Below are 25,255 nucleotides of genomic sequence, written 5' to 3'. Positions count from 1 at the left end.
ACACTCAACCACTGAGCCACGCCAGCCAGACTCAAGGTGAATGTCTTAAGCTGAAGGGGGACTACTCAGTGATGAGCTGGGGTTTCTGTATAAGCAGCTCATACTCTGGATCCCCAAGAGAAGTGTCCACTGGGAATACGCCCAATACACGCACTGGAATATTTTATTAGTTTATTTAACCCAACAATTGTATCCTCAATGTCATCATGTAGTTCTTTGCGCCTTAAAACTGCACATTAAAAGTGTGAATTAAAAAGTCGTTCCTATGTAAAGTCTGTGTGGACATTTGAAGTGTACCAGAATCCCACAGAGCATTTGGGAGGACAGAAGAATTCTTCTCCAGGTAAAATCAGGTGAAAGCTGAGCAAGGGAGGAACTGGTTTCCACCTTGGGAACAACTTAGTCACATGGGCCTGGCTACCCCCAAATCAGTGCCATGTGAGCTGAGACCCTGAGTAAGCGATCTGAGGGGAAAGACAGAAGGGCCCTGAGGACTCTGGGTGGGGAGGCCTGAGTCCTGAGTGACGGGCAGGGCTGGGAATGGGAGGACCTGGGGCTGGCCATCTGGAAAGGGCTGCAAACACATACAGGGCGGCTGTGATTGCAGCAAAGACCAGGCTTCCTTTCCTATTTTCATAACAACAATCCTACATAATAAAACCCTAATATGCAAATCGACTGAATGGCGAAAGGACTGGTCACTATGATGTGCACTGATCACCAGGGGGCAGATGCTCAACGCAGGAGCTGCCCCCTGGTGGTCAGTGCATTCTACCTGGGAGCACCGCTCAGCCAGAAGCCAGGCTCACAGCTGGTGAGCACAGCGCGGTGGCGGGAGCCTCTCCTGCCTCCGCTGCAGGCGGGTGGTAAGGAGCGAGGGGCCCTGGACTGTGAGAAGGCACAGGCCAGGCTGAGGGACTCCCCCCAGTGCACGAAATGTTGTGCACTGGGCCCGGGTCAATTATAAATACTAGGACTTCATCTTCCTGATAAAAATGCCACCTTCCATGAAGGGGCTGCTCGCTTCCTAGGGGGAGTGTGGGCACAGCCAAAGCGTCTCCACTTCAACCCGTGCCACTGGGCAGCAGTGACAGCGATAGGCCCACGCAGGTGTGTGTGTCCCGGGCCCGTATGCCCGGGGGACCCGCTCCACACCGACCCACTCAGAGAGGGGGCTGCCGCCCACTCCGACTTTTAGGGAAGGCGGCCCTGGCACAGGCCTCGGAGGCTTCCTATGAGGCGGCCTCGACACTAGGCCTGGCCCTCCAGCCGGGCCACGGCCTGCTTCAGGTCCTGCACCACGAGGTCCACCTCGGCCCGGGTGGTGCTGCGGCCCACGCTGAGCCGAAGCGCGTTCCTGGCCACGTCAAAGGGGATGCCACAGCTCAGCAGCACCGGGGATGGCCTGCAGGGGCAAGAGACCGGCATTAGCGTCACAGAGAACAGACAGGGAAGGGCCCGGCCCCCTCTGCTCTTGGCCAGCTCCCCACCCCCTCGGCAGACATCCCCCGGCCACCGGTCTTCCAGGTCCAGCTCCAAAGCCTCCCTGGTTCTCCAGACCCCGGGCCTCTCGTGCCGGAAAGTCCCGCACAGTCAGTCCTGTGGCTCTCCCAGCACAGAGCCTCAGCCCCGGAGCACGGACAGCCCCCAGTTCTAACATGCAGGGTTTCCAGGGCTCGGAGACATGCAGACAGAGACAGGTGTGTGTGGGCACGCGCACACGCACACACACACAGTGGAGCGTCTTGCATCCACAGTGCTGGAGGCTGTGGCGTACCCAAGTGTTTGGGGGTTCACAGCACACAGCACAAGGCTTTCTGCACATGGGTCCGGCCTATATTGATGGACGGAGGCAGTTCTGAAGCTGGGTGTGTGAGGCTTGCAGGGGTCCTCAAACCCTCAAGCAGGCTCCGCCTTCGTAGGCCGCCTACAGGCCAGGGGCCCAGCAGCAAGGCAGCGTGGGCTGCTGGACTTCAGCGCCTGAAACCCCAGATCCAGGCCATCGTGTACGGGCCAGGCAACGGGCGATTCATCACCTCCAGTCACCCAGCCTCAGAGCCAGAGATCTCTGCAGCCGATCCTGTCACAGCTGAGAGGAGGACCACGCTGGGCAGTGATAGCACAGCTCTCCCTGGCTGGGTGACCTCACTTCTGTTCCAGGAGGCACCACCACAGGGCCCCACCTCTACCCACAGGGCAGTGGGCACCTGCCTCCACCCTCTTCCCCTCCCACCCACCCAGGGGCCACACAGGACACCTGTGCCTTCTGAGCTGTGCTGTGAGCCCCTCCTCGTCCCTTCCACCCCCACCTCTGTGGCTGTCAAGACTGCAGGCTGCAGCTGCCGGCTTGGCCACCCTGTCTGTTTCCTCATCTCAGAAATGGGCTTCTCAGATCATCCCCCGAGGGTCATAATGAGCATTCCCTGAGCAGTGGCCCCTGAAAGCTTGGTGAGGAACTCTCCCATGAGCCCTTTCCTGTGGCCAGGCTGGCCTGGCCTCGCTGCTCCTGACCTGTAGTCCGTCCGGTTGCCACATAGGGCTCCTGGCCCCACTGCCCGCCTCTCCCCACCCCTGCCAGACTGTGAGAGCTGCTGGTCAAGCCTGGGCCCTGCGTCAGGCTGCAGCTCCTGCCCTGCCCCCCGAGGCCCGCACAGGGTCGCTTCCTGTGTCCCACCAGGCTGCACAGCTCTGTGATGCGTTCTGGAGAGCACTTACCGGTCCCCGTGGTCCGAGTGGCACGCGGCTCCCACGCTGGCCAGCAGCGTCCTGCATTGCGCCAGCACCGAGCAGCCTGAGGAGACAGAGCACAGGTCCCCTGAGGCCGAGAGTCCTGGCGGGGCCCCTCCCTGTGCCCCCCACCCAACCCAGCAGAGGTGAGAGAAACCGCAGGGGGACCAGGCATCCTCTCCCTGGCTGTGGAGAAGCAGGCATTGCTCTGCTCATAAAACTGTCCTCAGAAATGTCGTTTCCCACCATGCCTAGTAAGACACCGGGATTCTGATTAGTGGCCACACTTAGTAAGTTGTTGTCCTGGCAATAAGTTAGACTTAACCTGCGTTTCCTAAAGGTAAGACACTAGGCAGCTGCCTTCATGAAGCCTGAGGGCCCCCTCTTCTTCCACAGGCGGAGACGACAATAGTAACAAGAATCTCTGTTCCGTTCACATTAACACAGGTTGTCAGTGATACAAAGTCTGCCCCGAGAGAAGCGAGAAAGGAGACAGGAACATAGCTTCCCACAGTGACCAAGCCTGGAGATGCAGCCACACACCCATCTGCCCCGCCCCACTGAGAAGGCAGCGCAGCCCAGGGTCTCATTAACGCAGCCGAGATGCTGCCCGTTCTCTGTGACCCAGGACGACAAAGCAACAAGGACCTCTCCTCCCAAAAAGCGAATGTGCGCTGTAGCTGTGGCTCCCTCGGGCCCGCCCCCTCTCCCAGTGAAACACAGGTCACCCCGGGACTGGCTCAGGGACTCAGGACAGCTATTTTCCCTGAATGGGGCAGCGTCTCAAGAACAAGGGAAACCCCTGGATTTGCACTTTTCCCTACTCACAGCCAGTTTTTAAAGGTGATCTACTCTCCCTTACCTTCATAAAATATCTTGTAAAATTTGCTGGCAAAAAAGGATCAACTAGCCTAAAACGTAGTTCATGTTTTCTCCTTCCCGAACTGCTTTCAGCTGGGCATGAAGACTGCTGAGCACCCGCACGCCCTCCTCCTGGGCCTGGAGTGCCAAGCAGTCAGGGAGGCAGGACGGCGACAGCCCAGGCCACCTGGGACAGGACCGCCGCTGTGCCCTAAGCAAGCGGCCCACAGCCCAGCCCAGCCCAGCCCAGCCCCCGCGCCCTACAGACCAGGAGGCTGTCATCACCTTGGAGCTGGGCGCCCCGGAAGGAGAAGTTACACGTGTTGGAGAGCCGCTCTGTCCCCGGAAAATGGCTGTTCAGATGGATTTTCTTCTCACCGAATTCAGCCTGGAGAGCGATGAAATGTTCAGTTGTTCAGTGAGGGCTCCAAAGTCCCACCCCGTCCCCTCCTCCCCCCAACCACCTGCTTGACCTTTAGACTTTCCTGGGAAACAAAACCTCAACCTCAACCTCAACACATCAAATAATTCTCACTGGGAAGCACCTACCTAGACTGGCCATGGAAACAAAGCCAACAAGGAGATAAACTCCTGACACACATGAACCTTCTACACTGGTCACTAAAGGCACCATCTCTGGTGCATCTGTCTTGAGTCTGGAAAACAATCCACTGCTGGGTCCCTCTCTGGGGCGCTGACTCTGGCTCCTGTCTCATGACCTACTCCCGGAGCTGAGAGTCCCCTTTCTCATTGCCCACGGGCAGGAGATGAGGCCCAAGACACCCGCTCCCCTGGGGTGACGGGATGCTCACCGCCAGTCTCTCCTCCAGGTAGTCTCGGACGTCCCTCATGTGGGCCTCGTAAGCCTCGCAGTTCTCTGCCACCAGCTCAGCAGCCTAGGGACACGGATGGCGTCCACTTATTGCAAAGCAAAGGACCACAAAGCTTTACGGAGCAGAGGGATGATTGCTGGTGATTGACGGGGCATTTCCTCAAACTGCTCGTTTCTGGAACAGCAGACAGTACTCATGGGCTGACTGGCAGTTGAGGTAAGTGCCTGGAGTGTCACCGCACTTGATCCACAGGAATTTACTTGACCAGGCACCTCCTGAAACTGCCACGCACCAGAGCTGCTGCAGCCCATAGGGCAGGAAGAACATCAGCCCTCACAGCACGTCCTACTGTTCCAGAGAAGGGGGGGCGACGGACACACAGGGACAGGTGGGCAGGGGTGTGGCGATGGCGCGCAGAGTCGGGAAGGGGCAGCCACCAAGGTCCAAGGCCAGGGGGAGGGTGAGTGCTCCCGGGGCAGAGTGAGCGGTGTCAGGGACCGAGGCCCCATGACAGGTGGGACCTGAGCCCAAGTCACAGGGCAAAGGATTCTGGGAGGGGGATCCGACCTGCAGGGTCACCCATCACTCAGTGTGTGGAGAAGGGAAGAGGCTGGCAGGTGTCAGCAAAGGACAGGGATGACCTGTCAAGTGGCGGTGGCCATGGAAACCGACAAGAGGCACATCCTCACTATTATTGTGGAGACTAAAGACAGGTCTGGCTGCTGCCTCAGGCGTGGGGGGTAAGTGCAAGGTCAAGGGCATCTCCTAGATTCCATTAGTGAGGGAGTAGATGGCGGGAGGCTCCACGGGGAGAGGGGGATGATAGAGGAGTGGGATACATCAAGGACCCTTGGAATTTCCCTGGTGACAGGAGTATCTTTTGTTCTAATGAGGCCTCACTGGGTGGCTGCTGAGTGGGGGACCGGTCACCAAAAGACCAGGCCATTTCAGGAGCCTGGATTTTCAGCCCCACCCCCCATTCTCCAGAGAGGACCGGCTGGGCAGGGAGTTAAAGACCCACTGAAGCCCATAAAAACCCGAGTACGGGGTTGGGAGAGCCTCAGGGTGGGTAGACACGCGGGGCGCTGGGGGTGGAAGCCCCGGCCTTCCCCTGCATCTCTTCCCCTGGGAGGTTCCCCTGCATCCTTCATCACATCCTTTTCTGATAAACCAACCAGCAATCTGAGTTCTGTGAGCCCCTCGAGCAAATTAACTGAATGGGGGGTGGTTAGGGGAACCTCCAATTTATAGCCCGTCGGTCAGAAGCCCGGGTGACAACCTGGACTTGGGACCAGAGTCTGAAGTGTGGGATCTCCTGGCACTGAGCCCGTCTGTGGACTGAGCTACCTCTGGGCAGTATCAGAACTGAGTCACACTCAGGACAGCCAGCGGGGGTCACCTCAGAGTGTGGTGAGTGTGGCAGCCGCGTGAGAGGAAGGCTGTTTCCCACCACCTGCCCAGGGTCACAGGCTTACCTTCCCGAGGCCGGCGATCATCGGGGTGTTCTCCGTCCTGTAAGACAGGGAGTCAATCCTACTTCTATGCAAACCAACCGACAAATGTCCCAGGAAGGAGTCCCGTTTACGTGAGAGTCGTGTGTTCAAACAAAGACAAAAATCACACCAACACCCTTTCTAAACACATGCCACACAGGCCCCCAGCCCTCGTGCAGGCTACTGTCTGCCCAGCAGTGGCAACAACAGGCCCCCGGGTCCTGCACCGGGTCCTTGGTGTTGAGGTAAGTGCCTGGAGTGTCACTTGTCCAGGGCAACCACCGTCCTCCCGCTGCAGACCCACAGGCCCCTCTGTGGTCCCCACTGCAACAGTCGGGGTCTGAGAGCTCTTCCTCACTGTTCCCTCGGCCGAGGCTCAGCGACGCCTCCCCACCATGGATGGGACGAACCGTCACTAGAGGGTTGGGGCAGAGAAGGCGTTGCCAAGTCCTAGGCCCAGGCAATTTTCTTCTGTTTTTGTTTCCCCCAAAAAATGTCAGCTTTACGTTTTACGTAAGTTGAGGATCTATTCTGAGGTCATGCTGGGTAAGGCGTGGGACAGGTGGAGGCGCACTGCTGGCCTCGGACAGCCATTACTGCAGCCCCAGGCAAGGGCGGGCTGTCTGTCCCCCACAAAACTGCTTTCCGCCCTAACTGGTTTGGCTCAGTGGATAGAGAATCGGCTTGCGGACTCAAGGGTCCCAGGTTCGATTCTGGTCAAGGGGCATGTACCTTGGCTGAGGGCACATCCCCAGTAGGGGGCGTGTAGAAGGCAGCTGATCGATGTTTCTAACTCTCTATCCCTCTCCTTTCCTCTCTGTAAAAAAATCAATAAGATATATTTAAAAAAACAAAACTGCTTTCCCATCTCTGCCAAAAGTCATGGGGCATATGTCTGGTTGTGTCTATTTTGTTCCAATGGTCTCCTTGCTGGGGTTGGATAGACAGGAATTGTATATGAATTTGGGGAGAACTGACATCTTTACTATATTGAGTCTTTTGACCCATGACCGTGGTGCATAGCTCCATTTACTTCAATTTTGCTTTCTTTCACTGGCACCATGTGCCGGGAGCCGGTCCATCCTTGCTGTTTCAAGGGACCTGGCATATATGGCATACGGTTCTTAATATGTTTGCTTACCTTCTTGGCGCTGTGTTTTAACCAAAGTCACCTCTCCGAGAAAGGTTGAATCCCCAGGTAGGGATTTTCCCCTGAAGTTAGGGAGGGAATAAAACCCCTCAACTAAGTGCCAGGCGGGTAATTAATCCCTTTAACTACGAACAATCATGCTTAAACTACATAATCTTTTCTCCCTGGAATGGAGATAAGAAACGCCCTAACCTTTGTAATAGAGATTGATAGGATTGAATCAACTGGTATAAATACAGTTGTAACAAGACAGAAAGACTCAGAACTTAGAACAGAATCAAGAAGACAGAACCTACACGGAGCCTAGAGACAGAAGAACTTCGCTGGAGAGAGCATGCCGGAGGATCCTGGAGAGGGACTGGCCTCGGAGCCTAGAGACAGAGCCTAGAGGGAGAACATGGCAAGGGATCCTGGACTGAACCTGACTACAGAGATTGGCAGGAGAACCTGACTGGAACCTGGACACTGAACCTGACTGGAGAGCCTGGACAGAACCTGGCTGGAGAACCTAGCGAGGGAACATGGCTACAGAACCTCGCTGGAGATCCGAAGCAGAACCTCTCTGGAGATCCAGACCAGAACTTGGCTGGAGATCCTGGCTGGAGATCCCTGGCTAGGCTGCTGATCAACTGAACACTGTCTCCGTGTCATTACTTCTTCGCCGACTCCGTCCACACCTTTGGGAACCCCTGGACCCGCTGGGGTTGGACCCCGGCAACCATGCTGTTTTCAGCATGCATGTCCAGTACAGACTGTGTTACAATTACATCTGAGTATTCTGAGTGATTGCAAATGGTACTGTAGCTTTTATTTGGTTGCCCATATGTTCACTCCCAGGGCAGAGAACACAAGCCCTTTCTTTCCAATGTCCCAAGGTTCCTCCTCACTGTTTCCCTTCTGCTTCAAGAACGCCCAGGAGTCCTTTAAGCACAGGCGTCCAGAGGCAAATTCTACCAGTTTCCCTTCATCTGAGAACCTCTTAACTTCCCTCTGAGCCTGTGGAACAGGTGTGCTGGGCAGGATTCTGGGTAATAGTTCTGAGCACCTGCCAAATGTACAGCCATTTCCTTCTGGCCTAGTGGCTTCTGGTGGGAAATCCACTGTCACTGAAACTAATTTTCCCCCCTAGGTAAGGTGTCAGTTTTGCCCTTGGCCAATTTCAAGATGTTTCTTTGTCTTTCATTTTCAGAAGCTTGACCATATATTGTGACATGGATTTCTTTCAGTATGTCCTGTTTGGGATTTGTTCAGTTTCCTAAATCTGCAAGCTATGTCTCCTGCCAAACTTGGGAATTCTTCAGCCATTATTTCAAGTGCTTTTCAGCCCCCTCTTGCTATTCTCCTGGGACTTCACAGAAATGCATTGGGATCCTTTGTCATAGTCACACGGGTCCCTGAGACTCTGTTCAATTTCTTTTCTGTTGTTTAGATTGGATAATTCTACTTACTCTTCTATCTTTCAAGGTTCACTGATTCCTTCCTCTGTTCCTCCATTCTGCTGTAGAGCCCATCAGCTGAACTTTTATTCTCATTATTGTAGTTTTGGTCTAGTTTCCACTTCTTTACATCTTTTTCTTTGCTGACACTTCCTCTGTTCTGTTCAGTTTCCCTGACGTGTTTTCACCGTGTCTCGTTTAGTCTTTGCTGGATAATTACAACACCTTTGTTGTCTCCGTGTTGGCAGCTATTGAAAACTCTTCTCAAGAGGCTGCCTGGCCCATCTCGCTCCCCGGCTGCAATGGCCTGTGCGTCTCGGGGACCCAGGAGCAGCAGGAAGGAGCCAGGGGTTTGCACGCCGCTCACCTGCAGGCAGAACAGCAGCCGTTGGCCAGCGGGGCTTCGCAGCACCTGTGCAGTGGCCGAGCCAGAGTGACAGGGGAACTGATGCTTTGTTGTTAATCCTCACCTGAGGATATTTTTATCCACTGATTTTTTTTAGAGAGAGTGGAAGGGGGCAGGAGAGAGAGACACGTCGATTGGGGCCAGGGATCAAACCTGAAAGCCAAATACATGCCCTTGACTGGGAATCAAACTTGCAACCCTTCGGTGTGCGGGCTGATGCTCCAACCACTGAGCAATGCTGGCCAGGGCAAGGCACCAACGCTTTGAAGAAACAGAGATGTCCTTCATCTCCAAAAGCCTGCGAGTCTGTGAGTGCTGAGTAGGGGCTCGGAGGGAGAGCAGGGCTGGCTCAGCAGTGAGGGGGCTGTGCGGTCCCTGTGCGGCTGGAGACAGAGAGAGCCAGCCCTGGGGGCGCACCCCGCCAGCAGCCAGAGCCTCGCTAACCTCCACCTTACCCCGGCCTGAAATTCCGTTCTTGTCCGCCTCCGAACAGCATGGGGTACAGAGGGGTCAGTTCCCCGAGCCCTCGGACGTAAAGTGCTCCGATCCTGGGGCCATAGAACTGAAAGGAGAAGGCAGTCATTATAAGCAAGGACCTTCCCAGGATGAAAACTGATCGCTGAGGCACAGAGACACTGCAACGTGCAGGCCCGCAGCTGTGCCTCGTCACCGCTCCGCACACGCTGGAGTCACAGAAGCCTTCGGGAGGCGGGCAGGCTGGACTCGAGTCCCAGCTGTGTGGTGATGGACTTCCCCCCACCCCAGCCCATGTGGTCGCATTTGTGAAAGGACAGGGCTGGAACTAGAGATCACCGAGGGCTATTTCTGGGTGAGTCCATGTTTTCACATAGAAATCACACAAGAGCTTTGGTGCCGTGGTGCCAGGCCGGCTGCTCGGCCTCTGGAGCCCAGCGAGCCCTGAGCCGCAGAACCAAGCACGGGAGGCCCAGGCCCGCTGCACTGCCAAGGTCTTCGCAGTGAGCCAGGCCCCCTCTCCGCCTTAAAGCTGCGTCACTAAACTAAACCTTTACTTTCAGGAGCCTCACTTTAAACCACGTGAGAGAAAACAACACTTTCTTGAAGCCCGCATCGCTGTCCTTGTGAGGAGGGTTGAGTGGGCTGATAAGGATCTGCTGACACTCCCTGCTGCAGAGAACACACACCACCTGGCTAACCCACCTGCGCCTTCCTCACCTGAGCCCTCAGTGCCCTCCCACAGCCTTGCCTGGCTGGCCCCTCCTGCCCCTATGGGTTGGGTGCCCCATTATCCCAGCCATGGCACTCGTCAAATGACACGCTAGCTGTCGCTGGCCCCTTTCTGTAAGCTCCTCTGAGCGGTGAGTTGCTGTCACCGCGTCCCAGGGCCCAGCTCTCAGTGGGCCCTCAGGTGCCCTGGATGACAGGTGATGGTAAACGGTGAGCCTCCAGGTCATGGAGCCATGTTCCCCCAGGAGGGAAGCAGGCCCCTGCGTGCGCACCTTGTGCCCCACAATCGTCAGGAAGTCCACGCCCAGGTCCTCCACATCCACGCGCCTCTTCCCCAGGGCCTGCGCGGCATCCGTGTGCAGGAGAACGGCAGGCAGCCCGGACGCCGCCCGCTCCTGGTTCAGGGCTTTAACGCGCCGGCTGATCTCAGGGACGGGCTGACGGGGGAAAATCAACAGTTGGGTATGTGGCTTGGATTTGATGAAAACTGAATGGAAGAAGTAAGGAGACACTGACAGGGACAGACCAACAACACTACAGAACTGAAAGCAGAGGAAGAGGCCCAGCCGAGCGGATGGATGGACCGGCAGGGCTGACCACCCCCTTCCCAGCGGGTCTGCGTAAAAGGAAAGAGCGACTCACCATGATGACGCCCGTCTCGTTATTTGCCAGCATGATGGTCACAAGGCACGTGGCCGGGCGGACGGCCGCCAGGACGTCGTCAGCCTCTGCCTGCCCGTTCACCGTGGACACGGGGACGAAGGTGACCGCTGAGCATAAGACACAAGTACCGAGGTTAGGAACCCTCCCTTTTCAGTTCACTTTGATACAGCTCCACAAACACATTTTCCACGGTGACAAATGTAATTTACTGTAAACATTCTGAAAACTATAAAGAAGGAATTGTCATCCCACCAGAGGTGATCGACTTGAACGCTTCCTTACTGAAGCTTCAGTTGGTGGGTTCACTCTGTGGAAGGTCTCCTTTCTGCATCTCAGGGACCCACGAACTTGACCTCCACGCACTCAGCGCTGAGCCAGCGCTCATTCCCGGCACTCACTGCACAGGGAAAACAGTGGGGTGACTAAATAGAGGGTTTGGGTTGAAAAGCAAACACAAACATGAACACACCTGGAAACACTTAGTAGTTGGTGCCTTGGTTTCTGGGATGAGAGCTCGTGTGGTGGAGAAAAGCGCGTGGAAGCCTCCGACACCGCCCGCCCCCTGCAGCCAAGACAGTAAATCCAATCAAGGCTGCGTCACAGGGGAGCGAGGGCGATCGCTGCCGCCTTTTAGGGCCTGACACAGGCAAGGATGGGGGCTCCTGTGATGTCCATGGCTAATGCATCAGTCTGACCCTTACAAAAACCAGGACTGCGGACGAGGATAGTAGACCCCACACATTCAAGCAGTTATAAGCCTTATTTAAGGCTGCTCTTCCTGACGTGGTGTCTTTGCTAAAGCAGACTGAGCTGGCCTCAGGTAGAGGCAGCCACTGATCTGGGAATCTGGGAAGTGATTTCCCCACCCACGTCAGAAAAGAGGCTCAGAAACACCTGGCACTCACTCGGAGGGGACAACAGGAGGCAGTTATAGCACTGTCCCAGGGCTATGGCAACTCATCTGTTCTCTGTCGCAATGTATTTCAAAGGAACCTGGGCCACCTGGACATTTAGAACATAATACTGATGATAAAAACAAAACAAAAAACAACAAAAGACAAACACACCCCTTTGCCCCTCAAGGTCCCTCAAAAACAAGAGAACAGACATATTTCTAAGTAAGAGGTGTCACCTATGGGTAAGGGATGTTGAGGAATCCCCAGGAAGAAGACAGAAAGACAATGGCATTAGACTAATAGGAATAGGATAAACGAACTCAGAACATTAATGTATGAATGGATCCAGTGACCATCCAAGTTCAGGGTGCACAGCGCGGAGAGCTGGGCGGGGCTGATGACTGAGGCAGGCAGAGGACTGGTTCTGGTGTCCGAGCACCCCGCCTTGCACCCAGCAAGTGGGTGGCACCACATGCCCAAGACAGGAGGGGCAGGCCCAGGGCCTCCAGGACAGGGAGGGCCCGAGAGAAGGGGAAGAACTCACACATCCGCTATAGGACACAGACTGGAGACAAAAGGAGGGCAGCCTGGCCAGGGCTGTCTTTTCATGACGAAGATGCTCAACAGCAATAGCCACAGGGAAATGCAAGTCAAAACCACAACGAGCTTCCACTTCACACCCACTAAGATGGCTATAACCTATAATAATAAAGCCGGGGCTGCGAGGGAAGCCCAGGTCCCGGGTGCCAGAGGGAAGCCGGTGCCGGCAGCCGGGGAAAGGAAGGCCTACTTTTGCACAAATTTCGTGCATCGGGCCTCTGGTAAACAATAAAGCCCTTGCTGGTGTGGCTGAGTTGGTTGGGCATGGTCCTGTGCACTGAAAGGTTGCCAGTTGGATTCCTGGTCAGGGCACATGACTGGGTTGTGGGCTCGATCCCCAGTAGGGGGTGTGTGGGAGGCAGCCAATTGATATTATGCTTTCACATCTATGTTTCTGTCTCTCCCTCTCCCTTCCTCTCTCTAAAAAGTAAATAAAAGCAAATAAATAAATAAATAAAACAGACAGTAACAAATATTGATGAGAATATAAAGAAATTGGAATCCTTGAGACTACTGGTGAGAATGCAAAATGGTGCAGCTACTTTGGAAACAAAGGTGAAGGGTAAACACAGTTAGCAGAGACCCAGCTGTCCACTCCTAGGTACAAACCCAAGAGAATGAAAAGGTGTCCACAAACACACCAATGCTCATACTGGCATTATCATAATGACAAATGTTCTTTCACTGATGAATGGATGAATAAAATGAGAATATTATTCACATAAAATGAGATTTACTCATCCACAAAAAGGAATTAAATGCTGGCACATGCTACAATGTGGATGAACCATAATGTTTTTATGCTGAGAGAAGCCAGCACAAAAGACCACGTATTATTACGATCCCATTTCTATGGAAGTCCAGATCAGGGAGCCTCTAGAGATAGAATGCAGGTTAGTGGATACTTGGGCTGAGGGCCTCTGTAGCATGTGAATGACATCTCCATAAAGCTGATTTATAAAGAAAGCAATTGGCCTGGCTGTCATGGCTCAGTGGTTGAGCATCGACCTATGAACCAGGAGGTCACAGTTCAATTCCCCTGTCAGGGCACATGCCTGGGTTGTGGGCTCAATCCCAGTGTGGAGCGTGTAGGAGGCAGCCGATCAATGATTCTCTCTCATCATTGGTGTTTCTATCTCTCTCTCCCTCTCTGAAATCAATATACATATACATATACATATACATATACATATACATATACATATACATACACATACACATACACATACACATACACATACACATACACATATGTAAAGAAAGCAATTGGGAGAGGTGGAGGGGGTATGAAATGGTCAAAATCCTCATTTTATATGGGGGTGGGGATATCAGCAAACATGCTTGAGCTAAAATGGAGATTATGTTTGTAAGTGATTAAGTATTAAGTTGGAAGTAGTTAAAATGTGAACCCTAAGAGAAACTCCAGGTGGGCTTGAGCAGGACAGGACTGGGGGTCACTTTACTTTGTACTTTACACCTTTCTATAACGTGTCAATTGTTTCTATCATGAACATGTTTACACTTTGTAAACATTTGTGTAACTTGTGTAGATAAGAGGGTAAAGGCAACAGTAACTGATAACAATGTATACTAAGTTGCCCTTCCTTGTGTAAGACAGAAAAAAGGCAGCAGGGATATGAGGAACTGCAACCTAAGACAAAGGTTAGACCTGACCTTCCTTCCTCTCCCCCTTAATTAAACTGGTGCATTCAGGTAAGACCAGGAGGAAGAAAACCTTTCCAGCCTTCTCACAGGAAAACCAACGCAAAGGCTTCCTGGTATACCCCTGCAGTTCCGTTATAGCCCTTCATCTCTGGGATAGAACTGCTTTCCCAGATCCGCCGTTAGGTTTCCAGGCAGATTCAGTAGGAAAGCTGACACGGTGAAGAAATCATTTCTTATGTAAAGGAGACTTAACCATGGCTGTCTTGGAGGGGGGCGGGGGGAAGGAGGGAAAGGCTCTTACATTTTCAAGTGAGTGGTCTTAACCTGGTATCACAGGAAAAGTGAAAGAAGGACCAGTTCCTTCTGTGTGACAATGACAGGGCCGTCATCACTGCAGGCTAAGCCTGACTCATCCCTCGGACCGCCTGGCGCTGCTCTGGGGGAGGCCCCCTGCCCCAGCCTCACTGAGAGCCCCTGATTCTGACCCCCTGAAGGGGATGCCTATTTGATCCTTTTTCATAGCAGAGGAGTGGAAGCCAAAATTTAATTTATTAAAATCAAACAATGAAAAGCACCATTTAGCATTTTATAAACATGTTATTTAAAAATTTATTGTATACAAGAGTCTGAAACATCATCTGCATATACCCGATTGTCATTTTTTAAGGGAAAACCTCATGGCATCTACTGACACCCAGGTGGCAGCCTGGAGGGACAGGCTGTATCCCCTACATGAGGACAGCCAGGAAGCCGGCGCACAGGAGGGTGATGGCTCACCATGTCCCCGGGGCCCCTCCCCACTGAATCAGCCAGTTGGGTCAGCAGAGCTGTCCCTGCTGGTCTAGGCTGGGTACTCACCGGCCACTTGCTCCTCCACCATGTGCTCCAGAGGCAGACGGATGGAGTCGTGCTCCACAGTGCAGGTGATGATATGGGGCGTGGCCCCCTCCACTGGGCTGTGCCACTTGGCTGTGTCCCCCTTTGAGGTGTGGATGGTTTGGAAATGCCTCACCACGGAGTGGATCACCAAATTATTGGACTGCAGAGACATGCAAACAACCACTTACAGAAACTGTCCTGAGGGGAGAATGGGGACAGCAACCTCTCCCATTGGGATTTCTTTGTGGCTAACATTTAAGACAGAAAGAAAAAGTCAATTCCTCAGCTGCGCCCTTTGAAAGGCCCCACAGCAAAGATTTGAGGGTTTCAAACTTTCAAAAACCTCAGAACTCATTTCTGGTCAATTATACCTGCTTTGCATGATTATGTCTGCATAAGCAACTTATGCACTTTTAAAACTTAAAATCTTCAAAAAAGACTCTTTTTCCCAGGCCCATTGCTGGTGGAAGGTGAGCCAGCACCTCCATTCAGGGCCCTTTGGGGTCTCTATCAGTAAACCCTTTGACTCAGAGAGTCTATCATGGACTTGGTCCGACAGCTGCCTTGTACAGAAGCAAGATGATGGATGTAAAAGACTATTTACTATAGTGCTGTTTGTAACAGTAAAAGCTGGGGAGCCCTTCCATGTGTATCAATAACCGGACTTGTTAAATAAATTATGCAACATTATTCAACGGAACACGAGCAGATGTAAAAACACCAAGGGAACGCTCTGTGGCTGATACCAAAAGAGCAACACACTTGCTAAATGTAAAGAGGTAGCTGACGTTATACACAGTATCCCACAAACTATACAGATTTGCTTGTATGTGCACAAAATCCCTGAACAGGTACAAAGGGAAGGAGAAAAGACTACATAAATCCACTTGTCTATTTGCATTTTACCCACAGATTATCTCTGGAAGACACAAAGCTACCAGTGTTGGTCTCCTGGAGAGAGAAATGGACAGCAGGGGAGTGGGGGTGGGCTTGTGCCCTGACCGGGAATTGAACGGATGACCTCCTGGTTCACAGGCTGATGTTCAACCACCGAGCAACACCAGCTGGGCACTCTTCTGTTTCTTGTTAAAACTGCAGCTGAAATACCCGGATTCCTGGTTGGGGCACATGCCCAGGTTGCAGGCTTGATTGCCAGTAGGGGGCATGTGGGAGGCAGCCGACTGATGATTCTCTCTCATTACTGATGTTTCTATCTCTCTCTCCCTGTCTCTTCCTCTCTCTGAAATCAATAAAAACATATTTTTAAGAAACAAAAAACTGCAGCTGAAAGGATGAGACTTTAGAAAGCTTACCTCAGTGCCCCCGGAAGTGAAGATGATGTCTTGAGCCCTCCCGCCTATCATTTTTGCAAGGTTTTCTCGAGCTGCATCGATAATATCCTTGGCCTTCCTACCTTGAGGGACCAAAATGGACATTCATTAACGTCACTTCATCAAGTGTGGTTGACATGTTTAAAGAATGACTAGCCATGAAGGAGCGAGAGGTCTGAGTGGGTAATTCTAAAACGAGACATGTCCCGCCCGCGTAATCACAATAACGTGTACTACCTAGAAACAACCCGGTGCAAGGGCAGCAGTGAGGCACTGGTGAGTCCGGGACCGCCACTGCGATCCCAGGAAGCGAGTGAGGGCCAGAAACAAAGATGGGAGGAAGCCTGGGAACTGAAATTCCCTGCGACATGCTTTTCGTCTTACAGGCACTAGAGGACAGGGAGGCTGTGGCCATCGCTTCGCCTCCCGCTCATCCAGGCAGGAGAATGAAAGGATGGGAAGGCCTAAGGTCACGCTGCAAAACAACAAAAATAAGCAGAACTAGAACTCATGACCCCTCAGCACAAAGTCCAATGCCCTACCTCACAGTGCAGGTCCCCAGGTTACTAGGAGGTCCCTGCCTCAGGGAAGCACCTGCTTTCAAGCAGGGCCATGCAGCCCAGCTGCCTCCCAGGTTCACTGGCTCCCAGGAAACCAGGACCAAGCATCAGGAGGCACAGAAAGGAAGGCTCCAGGATGGGAATTCTAAAAACGGCAATGACCATTCTTACTTAAGTAGTCTATAGACCAGCAGTCTCCAAACTTTTTTGACTATTCAGTCCTATTGGGAAAAACAAACAATCAAACAAAACTTGAACAGATATATGATGTCCCCCAAAATGAAATCCCATAAAGGCAGTGTTTATTAAAATACATTTCATTTTCAAAATTGAGCTATCAGCTGGGTTAACGCTGTCACTTCTCTGCTCAGAACTCGCCATCTTAGTCAGGTGGGAGCCAGGCCCACACAGTGGCATCCACAGCCCTATGTGGCACTGTCCCCGGGACCCCCATGCCCACCCACCCACACCCCTCCTGTCACCTGTATACTCCCTGTAGCTGCAGTGCGTCCTGTTCGTCTCTGTGCAAATGCCATACCGTCAGAGATCCGGCCATCCTGCACAAAGGTAGCACCCTCCGCCCCGCCCAGCAGGCCCGGGCCCATCCTGTCTCACAGGCCCACAGCCTGTTCACTTAACACACTTGCATCTGTCGGTTCACGGTCTGCCCCCCTCACTAGAATGGAAGCCTCATGAGGGCAGGGACTTTGTTTTGTTTGCTGCTGTATCCACCAGGCACAGAGCGAGCACAGGTTAAGCATGCTGACCGAACGACTAAGTTAAAATGCTCACAGAAGTCTGATTTTATTTGTCATGGAGCAGAACTTGGGTCCTTGGAGGTGAGTCCAAGTCTCTAACATGAGGCCAGGCTGGCCTCGAGAGTGTCAGGAGATGCCACTGGACGGGCCCTGGGAAACTTCCAACACAGTAATTAAGTCATTCTATCAGAAAGGTGACTTTCCTTTATATTTCTGAATTTCTACCTGAGTATCAACAGAAAGTGAACTGCGATGCATTTTTTAGTTATGGCTCTTAATTTGTGGAGACAAGGGCTGTCAAGGTAACCGAAAACCCACTGACAACCTTCACTGGGCCAAGAACATCATTTCTCCTGGAGGGTTGTTCCCAAACTTCTTCATATTAATTGCTTTTTATTGGCATTTAACTGTTCTCCATATTCTCACATTTAATGTATCATAAAGCTCAATTTTACCAGAGGAAAGATTAGGGACAAGGAACTGTCCAGTTTAGCCAGACACATGTACCAAATAAACCAACAAATATGCTGATGAATGACTAGTACCGGCTTTTGAAAATGCTTTCCGTTATCAAGTTGCTATGGAATTACAAAAGTAAATGGATAAGAAAATTGTACCAGCAAAATTGTACCCACCCAGCAAAATTGTACCCAGGTATTACAAAATCCCAGGGCAGTAGTCTGTTTGAATGTTATCTTCGGTCACTGTAATCCAGTTAAGATAGTTTATCTTTATTATCCCCAATAAACATTAGATCATAAAGGTACGATTTTGCTCACCAGCTGAAAAATGTCATGTAACTCTGCTGCAGAACTAGTGATTTTAAATTGTTTTCCAAAACCTCCAAGTTAATGCTCTACATCAGTGACTTTCAACCGGTGTGCTGCAAGAATTTTTAAAATGTGCCATACCTGACTATTTAATCAGGGGCACTGACCTCTTTTCCCTTAGATTGTCAAATATAAAAATGACAACAGCCAACACAACAGTAGCCGTCCGGTGTGAATGTCCTGTCTTGAACCATAAATATATAGGTCATATAACACAGTTGCATCTTATTGGTCACAACACATATTAAGGTTGCAGCTGATTGGTTAATTCTTGGTACCAGAAATCCTTATATACAAGTATAGGCACCTGATTTTTAAAAAAGTCACTTTGGAGTAAAAAGGGTAGGTAATTACTATTATTATTATTTTTGTAAATCAATCAAAATTATACCTACTTTTTTGTCAGATGGGCAAAAATACATTTTTTGGTGTGCTGCAGAATTTTAATAATTAGTTTATATGTGCCATTAGATGAAAGAGGTTGAAAATCACTACTCTACATTTAAACGAGACTAAATGAGAAATAAGAATATTTATAATTAAAGAATTTAAAAGTAATTTTCTTTTCAATTTTTTAAAAGGCCAGGATTATATTCGATCCTGATGATTTAAAAGATCTATTTTGCAAACTTTATAAGGATCAAATGAGACAGATACGTGAAAGGGCTGTAGGTACAGTTATAACTCTTAATAAGACATCCTGTTCATCTGAGAAAGGGAGACAGGGATGTATGTTAAACATTAAAGATTGTGGTAGCAACAAGGGTCAACGTACCAAGTTGGACTTCTTGAAAAAAAACCTGCCAAGAATTACAGCTAGACTTGCAGTTCACAGAAAATCTATTCAAAACCAAGTGCTCCCGTGTGGTGTCATTTCTCTGATGCCTCTGCCCCGTATCTGCCATCTGTGCGCATCTCCTAGAATTACCTGCCGGGTAAGGGCTGCTGGGATTTCCCCAGGCTTCCCGCATGGCCTCGGTCACAGCCTGGACAACCTCTGGCTCCAGGGGGGTGGTTGCGTTATAGTCCATGTAAACCCTCCTGGAGGAAAGAAAAGGAGATGGGATGTGGGATTACAGGTGCACCAGGTCTATCACATCAGCAGGAGCAAATAAAGCAAGGGCAGCGAGCCCTCCACCTACACTTCTCCCCACCTGAGTAGGACTGGTGGTCCGCAGGGCCTGGACTGCCCACAACTGCTATGAAGGTCAGGCCCAGGCAGCCTAGGGAGCGGCACGTCCCGAAGGCCCTTCCTTCCCGCTTGCTTTTCTAACTTCACCAGTTTTCTGTGAAGGCTGAGGCTGGGGGTGAGCCTGCACCCATTCTTCCCACTCTCCCTCTTCGTCTCCCTCAGGGGGCAGATCTACCCTGGGGCAGGCCTGCTGCTCTCCCCCTTGAACCTTTGGGTTTCTGTGCCTAGAATGACCACTGCCCCCTGCCTTACTTTTTTTGATCTTTGCTCTAACTTGACCTTCTGGTGAGGCTCTCAGCAGCCACCCACCCCCTCCTTCCCAGCAGTTTCTCTCTAGACCTGTCCCTTGTTTCCTGTCTGCATCTATGAGAGTAACAGGATGTCAGCTGCAAGGGCTCTGCCAGTTCTCCTCACCCTTGGTGGCCAGCACTGAGAACAATGGCCGGAACACAGCAGGGGCTCCGTTTATAAGATGGCAAAGTAAATGTCACAGAAAGGGCACATTCTCAGAAAGATCCTCATCAGTAAAATTTATCTGTGCATCTTCTTACTAATATCAAAAACCTTCAGAAATTTTCATAACTATATACATTAGGTAATCCGGGCTGATACTAGGAATTATTTTACCTGATTTTTAAATCAACAACAATGTTTAAACCAGTGGTCGGCAAAATGTGGCTCGCAAGCCACACACGGCTCTTTGGCCCCTTGAGTGTGGCTCTTCCACAAAATACCGACTTCTGCGCATGGGCCACGAAGTTTCAATTGCACTGTATGTGCGCGCCTGCACGTGGTATTTTGTGGAAGAGCCACACTCAAGGGGCCAAAGAGCCGCATGTGGCTCGCGAGCCACAGTTTGCCAACCACTGGAACCAATCCACACAAAGTTTCAAACACAATACTAGTCATGGCTATTACACAGTTACTTTGTTTTAGTTTTTAGGAAATAATAATTTTAATCTATGTCAGCATAATTCATGCCCAAACTTATTCAGCTCTGTCAGAGGTTTGGCCCTTCATGACATCTGTCATTTTCTTCATGAGCTCTGCCCTATCTGAAAAAAAGTAACCTATCCTTTAATGGGTTCAGTTAGCATAAACAATCTAATTCTGTGATCCCTACTTAATAAAGTACAATATATAATCAATGCTGTATCATCTAGAATTGTCAAACTGTTCATGAAAGCTAAAAACACCCATACAACAATGAAGCTATTTTATGTAACATGTAATAGGTAGTTGGCATGAAGCAAAGCTTAAATATTTAGTCTTATGAAACTCTAATGTATTTCCATAAGCCTTTTAATCTATAATTTTATAAATATACTTTGCCATCATGAAAGCCAGATATGTATTTAGCTTCTCTTTATACATAATTAAAAAATTGAGGAGGGTGTAGGCTATAATTCAGATACACTTTAGTCACAATACCATACAAAGACTTTATAATCAGGAAAGAAGATATTTAACATTATTGCTTAGTCTTATAAAACAGTGAGTTTTAACTTAATTCATACATCTAAACTTATTTATAATTTTTCCTATACTCTTCAATAATACTGGTTGGCAAGTAATATAGGTACTGATATAATTTTTTATTTCAATTGGTTGCAAACGAATTCTAATTTGTTAATCAATGCATATATTCCTTTTTAACTACTTACTACACCTCAGAATTAATCATCCTACAGAAAGTAACTGCCCCGAGAGCAAAAACATTGCAAAGCATTTTTTCCTTAAAGATTTTCAAGGAAAATCTATAGGAACACAGACTTATGAAAAAACTAATTAAAAATTTGACATTCCATCTTGCTTTACTGTGAAACAGAAAGAGACGTGAACACATGTTAGTTTATATTTCTCTGCTTATCATAATATTATACTAAGAACTACTGTAACTATGTATGAGCTATTTTCCAGCTTCCTCAAGTATGGGACACACTACAGTTCTATTAGTGAGGAGAAACGAATAATCAATCTTAGGTAACTCAAAAGCAAAATGGGTGGCACAAAAAGATAAACTGACTTTGGGTTTTTTAATATATATCTATCTATATATTTTTATTGATTTCAGAGAGGAAGGGAGAGGGAGAGGGAGAGAGAGAAACATCAATGATGAGAGAGAATCACTTATCAGCTGCCTCCTGCATGCTCCCTACTGGGGATCAAGCCCACAACTTGGGCATGTGCCCTGACAGGAATCCAACAACAACCTCCTGGTTCATTGGTCGACAATCACTGAGCCACCTTGGCCGGGCAGGAGGCAGATACTTTTAATTCCAAATTTGTCATTGGTTTGTCGGGGGCTGGCCTCTTTATTGATTCTGCTGGTTTAGGGGCTTGAATGATGTACTCCTGAAATTTGAGTATCAACTCAGACAGTTCTTTCTTCTCAGTAGTCTTGATTTACGGTTTGACTGGCTCAGGTGGCTTTTCATCATTATGTCTACTTTTTGTAAAGCCTACAATGCTTAAAAAAAATCAGTTGTTCTTCTCTTACAGCAAGACCAAGTCTTTAATGCATCATGAGAGACGGGAACACCTGGATCAGTGGTTCTCAACCTTCCTTTAATACAGTTCCTCATGTTGTGGTGACCCCCAATTGTTACAAATTGAACATAATTAAAGCATAGTGATAAATCACAAAAACAATATATAATTATATATGTGTTTTCCGATGGTCTTAGACGACCCCTGTGAAAGGGTCGTTCGACCCCCAAAGGGGTCGCGACCCACAGGTTGAGAACCGCTGACCTGGATGGTATGTGGGAGCAGGGTCAGAAGTGGTCTCGACATCGCAGCCCTGGCTGTAGCACAACCAGGCTGTTTCTTTTCCCAGCAACACAGTCAGACCCAAACCCAGAGACGGCAAGACGGTGCGTTTACAGCTTCCCCTAGTAACCACTGGTCTGACGGCCTGGTTTTTGTTTTGTTTTTTGAACCATGAATGTTTTAATGCAGCATCTTGTCTATAAATTGTTCAAAGTCACCTGATAGGTACAGGGCTTTGGGGCTTTGGGCCGTTTGACCTGCCATCCTTGGATGTTCCAGTATCAGGACACTCCCAGTCCTGCTGTGATGTGAAGCTGCAGGCCTCCACTTGACTCTCACTTCCTGTAAGTAAGTGTCCCAGAGTTCCTCAAGCTACTAGAGTCAGCTGAGTGGCTGCGGCTTTTCAACCTGCCGCCTGGCTCATTTGTGGCTTGAATTTCCGAGGAACACTTTGTAGATTACTCTGCTCCATTACCTGCTACTTCCTTAAAGTGCTATCAATATTACGGACAAGCTAAACTCCATTCGTTTCATAACCAAAAGGTAAAAAGGCACCCTGAATCTCCTCTCCACTCCGTCTCCCTAGGGGACATCTTCCCAGCTCCCATTTGTTCTGTCCCAACCAGAGTAGAATGACTAATGAAAGAGCTGGTCTGATTTATTCCTCATATTCGGGTAAAGAGGATTACCCAAACAACAAGTATTTAACACATTCCTGAACTGGAGGGCAAAGATTCACAAACAAGAAAATGCCACTTTCGCTCCCCCCCCACCCCCCAGTGGTTCCAGCAGGCGGAGGACACCTGTGGAGAACGCCCTTCTCTCCGAGTTCATCCCGACGTTCCCAGGTGCTCAGGCCAGGGGCCTGGGAGGCATCCTTAATCCCTCCTTTCCCAACACCAGCGCACCAGCGGGTCCAGCCTCAGTTCACTCACTTGTGCCACCGCTTCCTCCCTCCTAGATGATCGCAGAGACCCAATCGCTTTCCTTGCCTCCTCCCCTGCCCAACCCCCATTCCTACTCTCCACAAAGCAGCCCCGATACAATATAATTACATTGCATCACTCCCCTGCTCAAACCTCCAAGATCCGCCACACCTTTAGAATAAATACACCCTCAAGTGCTTCCTGGGCTCCGAGGCGCTGCGGGGCCACGCGCCGCCGGCTGCTCCCACAAGCCCTGCACCCCAGGCGCACGCGACCCGCGCTCCCGCCGGCCCGGATCCAGCAGGCTCGTGTGCGCGCGCCCTCGGGGCCTTAGAAACCGCCGTTCCCCCTCCCCGCGAGCAGAGCGTGCCCAGGCTGGTGCGGCCGACTCCAGGACGTCACCCGGGTTTCAGCGCACTGTCCCCTCCCGGGGCCCTCCCCGGACCACGCCTCGCATCAGCTCGTCCTCCAGCTCTCATCCCTAATCTAGGCCTCCCCGTGGCCAGCCGGCCAGCGCTTCAGCCCCGCATGGGGCTCCTCCCCGCGAGTGACCAGCGCCCCCCTCCCCCCCTTATAACCTCCCTGGGCGGGACACGCCAACCCCTCGCGCCGCGGCGCCTGGAGAGCTTCCCGGAGGAGGCGGCGGCGGTTTCCCTCGCCTTTCCCTCTCAGCGCGCACCTCTCTGGCGGGCTCTTCTCTTCGCCGCCGCCGGGCCGACTCGCCACACGCCCCCGCGCATGCCTGCTCGGTGCCGCGGTCACCTCCATCCCGGTCCCGCCGCGACCCCGCTCCCGTTCACCGGGCCCAGGCGCAGTCCACACCCACCCAGCCCCTGAAGCCCGAACTGTCAGCTCTGAGCTTCACGAGGGGCAGCGGGGTCGCGAGGCCGGGGCGCGTCCGGATTGGCTGAGTTGCGCGCTCCGGGCCAATCCTCACTTCAGCGACTGGGCGAGGATGAAATACTGATTGGCTGCGCGCGGTCAGGTGACGGCCCTGGGGCGGGGCGCCGAGCCCGTCACAGGGGGCGTGGTCCCGACTGCGAAATCCTGGCGGGAACCCCAGCGAGGCCCAGTCTCACCCGTCGCCGGTTGGGGGCGTCTCCCCGGCTTCTCACCCTCCAGGGCCCTGCGCGAGTCCGCCGGCGCCCGACACCAGGGCGGCGTGGACCGGGGAGAAGCCGGCAGACGCGGCACGCGGGGTTCGCCTGCGACCGCCCCGCTGGACCGGGCGCCCGGAGCAGGGCCGGGTACGGAAGCCGGCGGGCCACGCTTCTGCGTCCTCGTGCCCGGGGTCTCCTAAAACGTGCTTCCACGGCCCCAGCTGGAGGGGCCTCTGCACAGGTGGCTTTGCGTGGAATTAGGCTCCTTCACTGCGCATGGATTCGAGGGGTCCGGAGTAGAGGCGTGGGACGCAGGGAAGGTGGGTTCAGGGTAGGTTCAGGACCTACAGGAATGCGGGAGGCCTGGATGTGGGGCAGGGAGTGCGGAGGCCAGGGGTAACGGAGTGACTCAGAAGACAGCGCCTTCATCTGGACAGGAACGAAACCTACTCTGAATGTGTTGGTGAGTCAGGTGGCAATGCCAACATTCGTGGACCCATAAACCCTGTCAGTTGTGAAAGTGTTAAGGGCAAAGGTCCAGATTTTTGAACTCGAATGGAGCCATGGACTGGCCACCCCTTGCATAACTGTCTCAAAGTTTATTTGCGGACCCCACACGTGCCAGGCACCGCCCTAAGCACTTTCCATGTATTCAAACTGATTTCGATGACACCCTTATTAGGAGGTAGTTATCCCCATTTTATATACAGGAAATTAAGGTACAGAAAAGCATCTTGCCCACGTTCTCATGGGTAGTGATAGAGCCAGAATTTGAATTCAGGAATGTTTTGTCAAGAAGTTGAATTTTAATTGGGCTTTTCAAGGACTTGCCCAAGGGCTGGCCTTTTTGGCTGGAAGCTCATTATCCCAACCCTGGGAGATCAGAAATCAACGATCCGCAGGTTGATGGGGCACACAGACAGGAACCAGAACTGTTACTTTGCCCTGAGTGGAGAGACCCCAAGAAGCCA

At 51.4% G+C, this 25,255-nt stretch overlaps 1 protein-coding gene across 4 annotated transcripts; it reads right to left on the bottom strand.

Annotated features, from left to right (window-relative positions):
• Window positions 1–145: 145 nt before the first annotated feature.
• Window positions 146–24,166, bottom strand: SCLY (selenocysteine lyase). Of its 4 annotated transcripts, XM_059703711.1 has the most exons (12): window positions 23,864–24,159; window positions 19,223–19,335; window positions 16,129–16,229; window positions 14,795–14,975; window positions 10,755–10,882; window positions 10,385–10,549; window positions 9,362–9,468; window positions 5,897–5,933; window positions 4,401–4,484; window positions 3,874–3,976; window positions 2,716–2,791; window positions 146–1,405 (listed from the first exon to the last, which is right to left on the bottom strand). In XM_059703711.1, the coding sequence occupies exons 1-12, from the start codon at window positions 23,950–23,952 to the stop codon at window positions 1,252–1,254; spliced, it is 1,338 nt and encodes a 445-aa protein (XP_059559694.1). In that variant the 5' UTR covers window positions 23,953–24,159; the 3' UTR covers window positions 146–1,251. The 4 variants fall into 4 exon arrangements, with proteins under 4 accessions (XP_059559694.1, XP_059559695.1, XP_059559696.1 ...); XM_059703712.1 differs by lacking the exon at window positions 19,223–19,335 and having other exon boundaries at window positions 16,129–16,225; window positions 23,864–24,166; XM_059703713.1 differs by lacking the exon at window positions 19,223–19,335 and having other exon boundaries at window positions 23,864–24,165.
• Window positions 24,167–25,255: the final 1,089 nt, after the last annotated feature.

This window comes from Myotis daubentonii, chromosome 7 (genome assembly GCF_963259705.1).
Source record: "Myotis daubentonii chromosome 7, mMyoDau2.1, whole genome shotgun sequence".
NCBI classification, from domain to species: domain Eukaryota; kingdom Metazoa; phylum Chordata; class Mammalia; order Chiroptera; family Vespertilionidae; genus Myotis; species Myotis daubentonii.
This window is presented reverse-complemented; position numbering and strand designations above follow the sequence as displayed.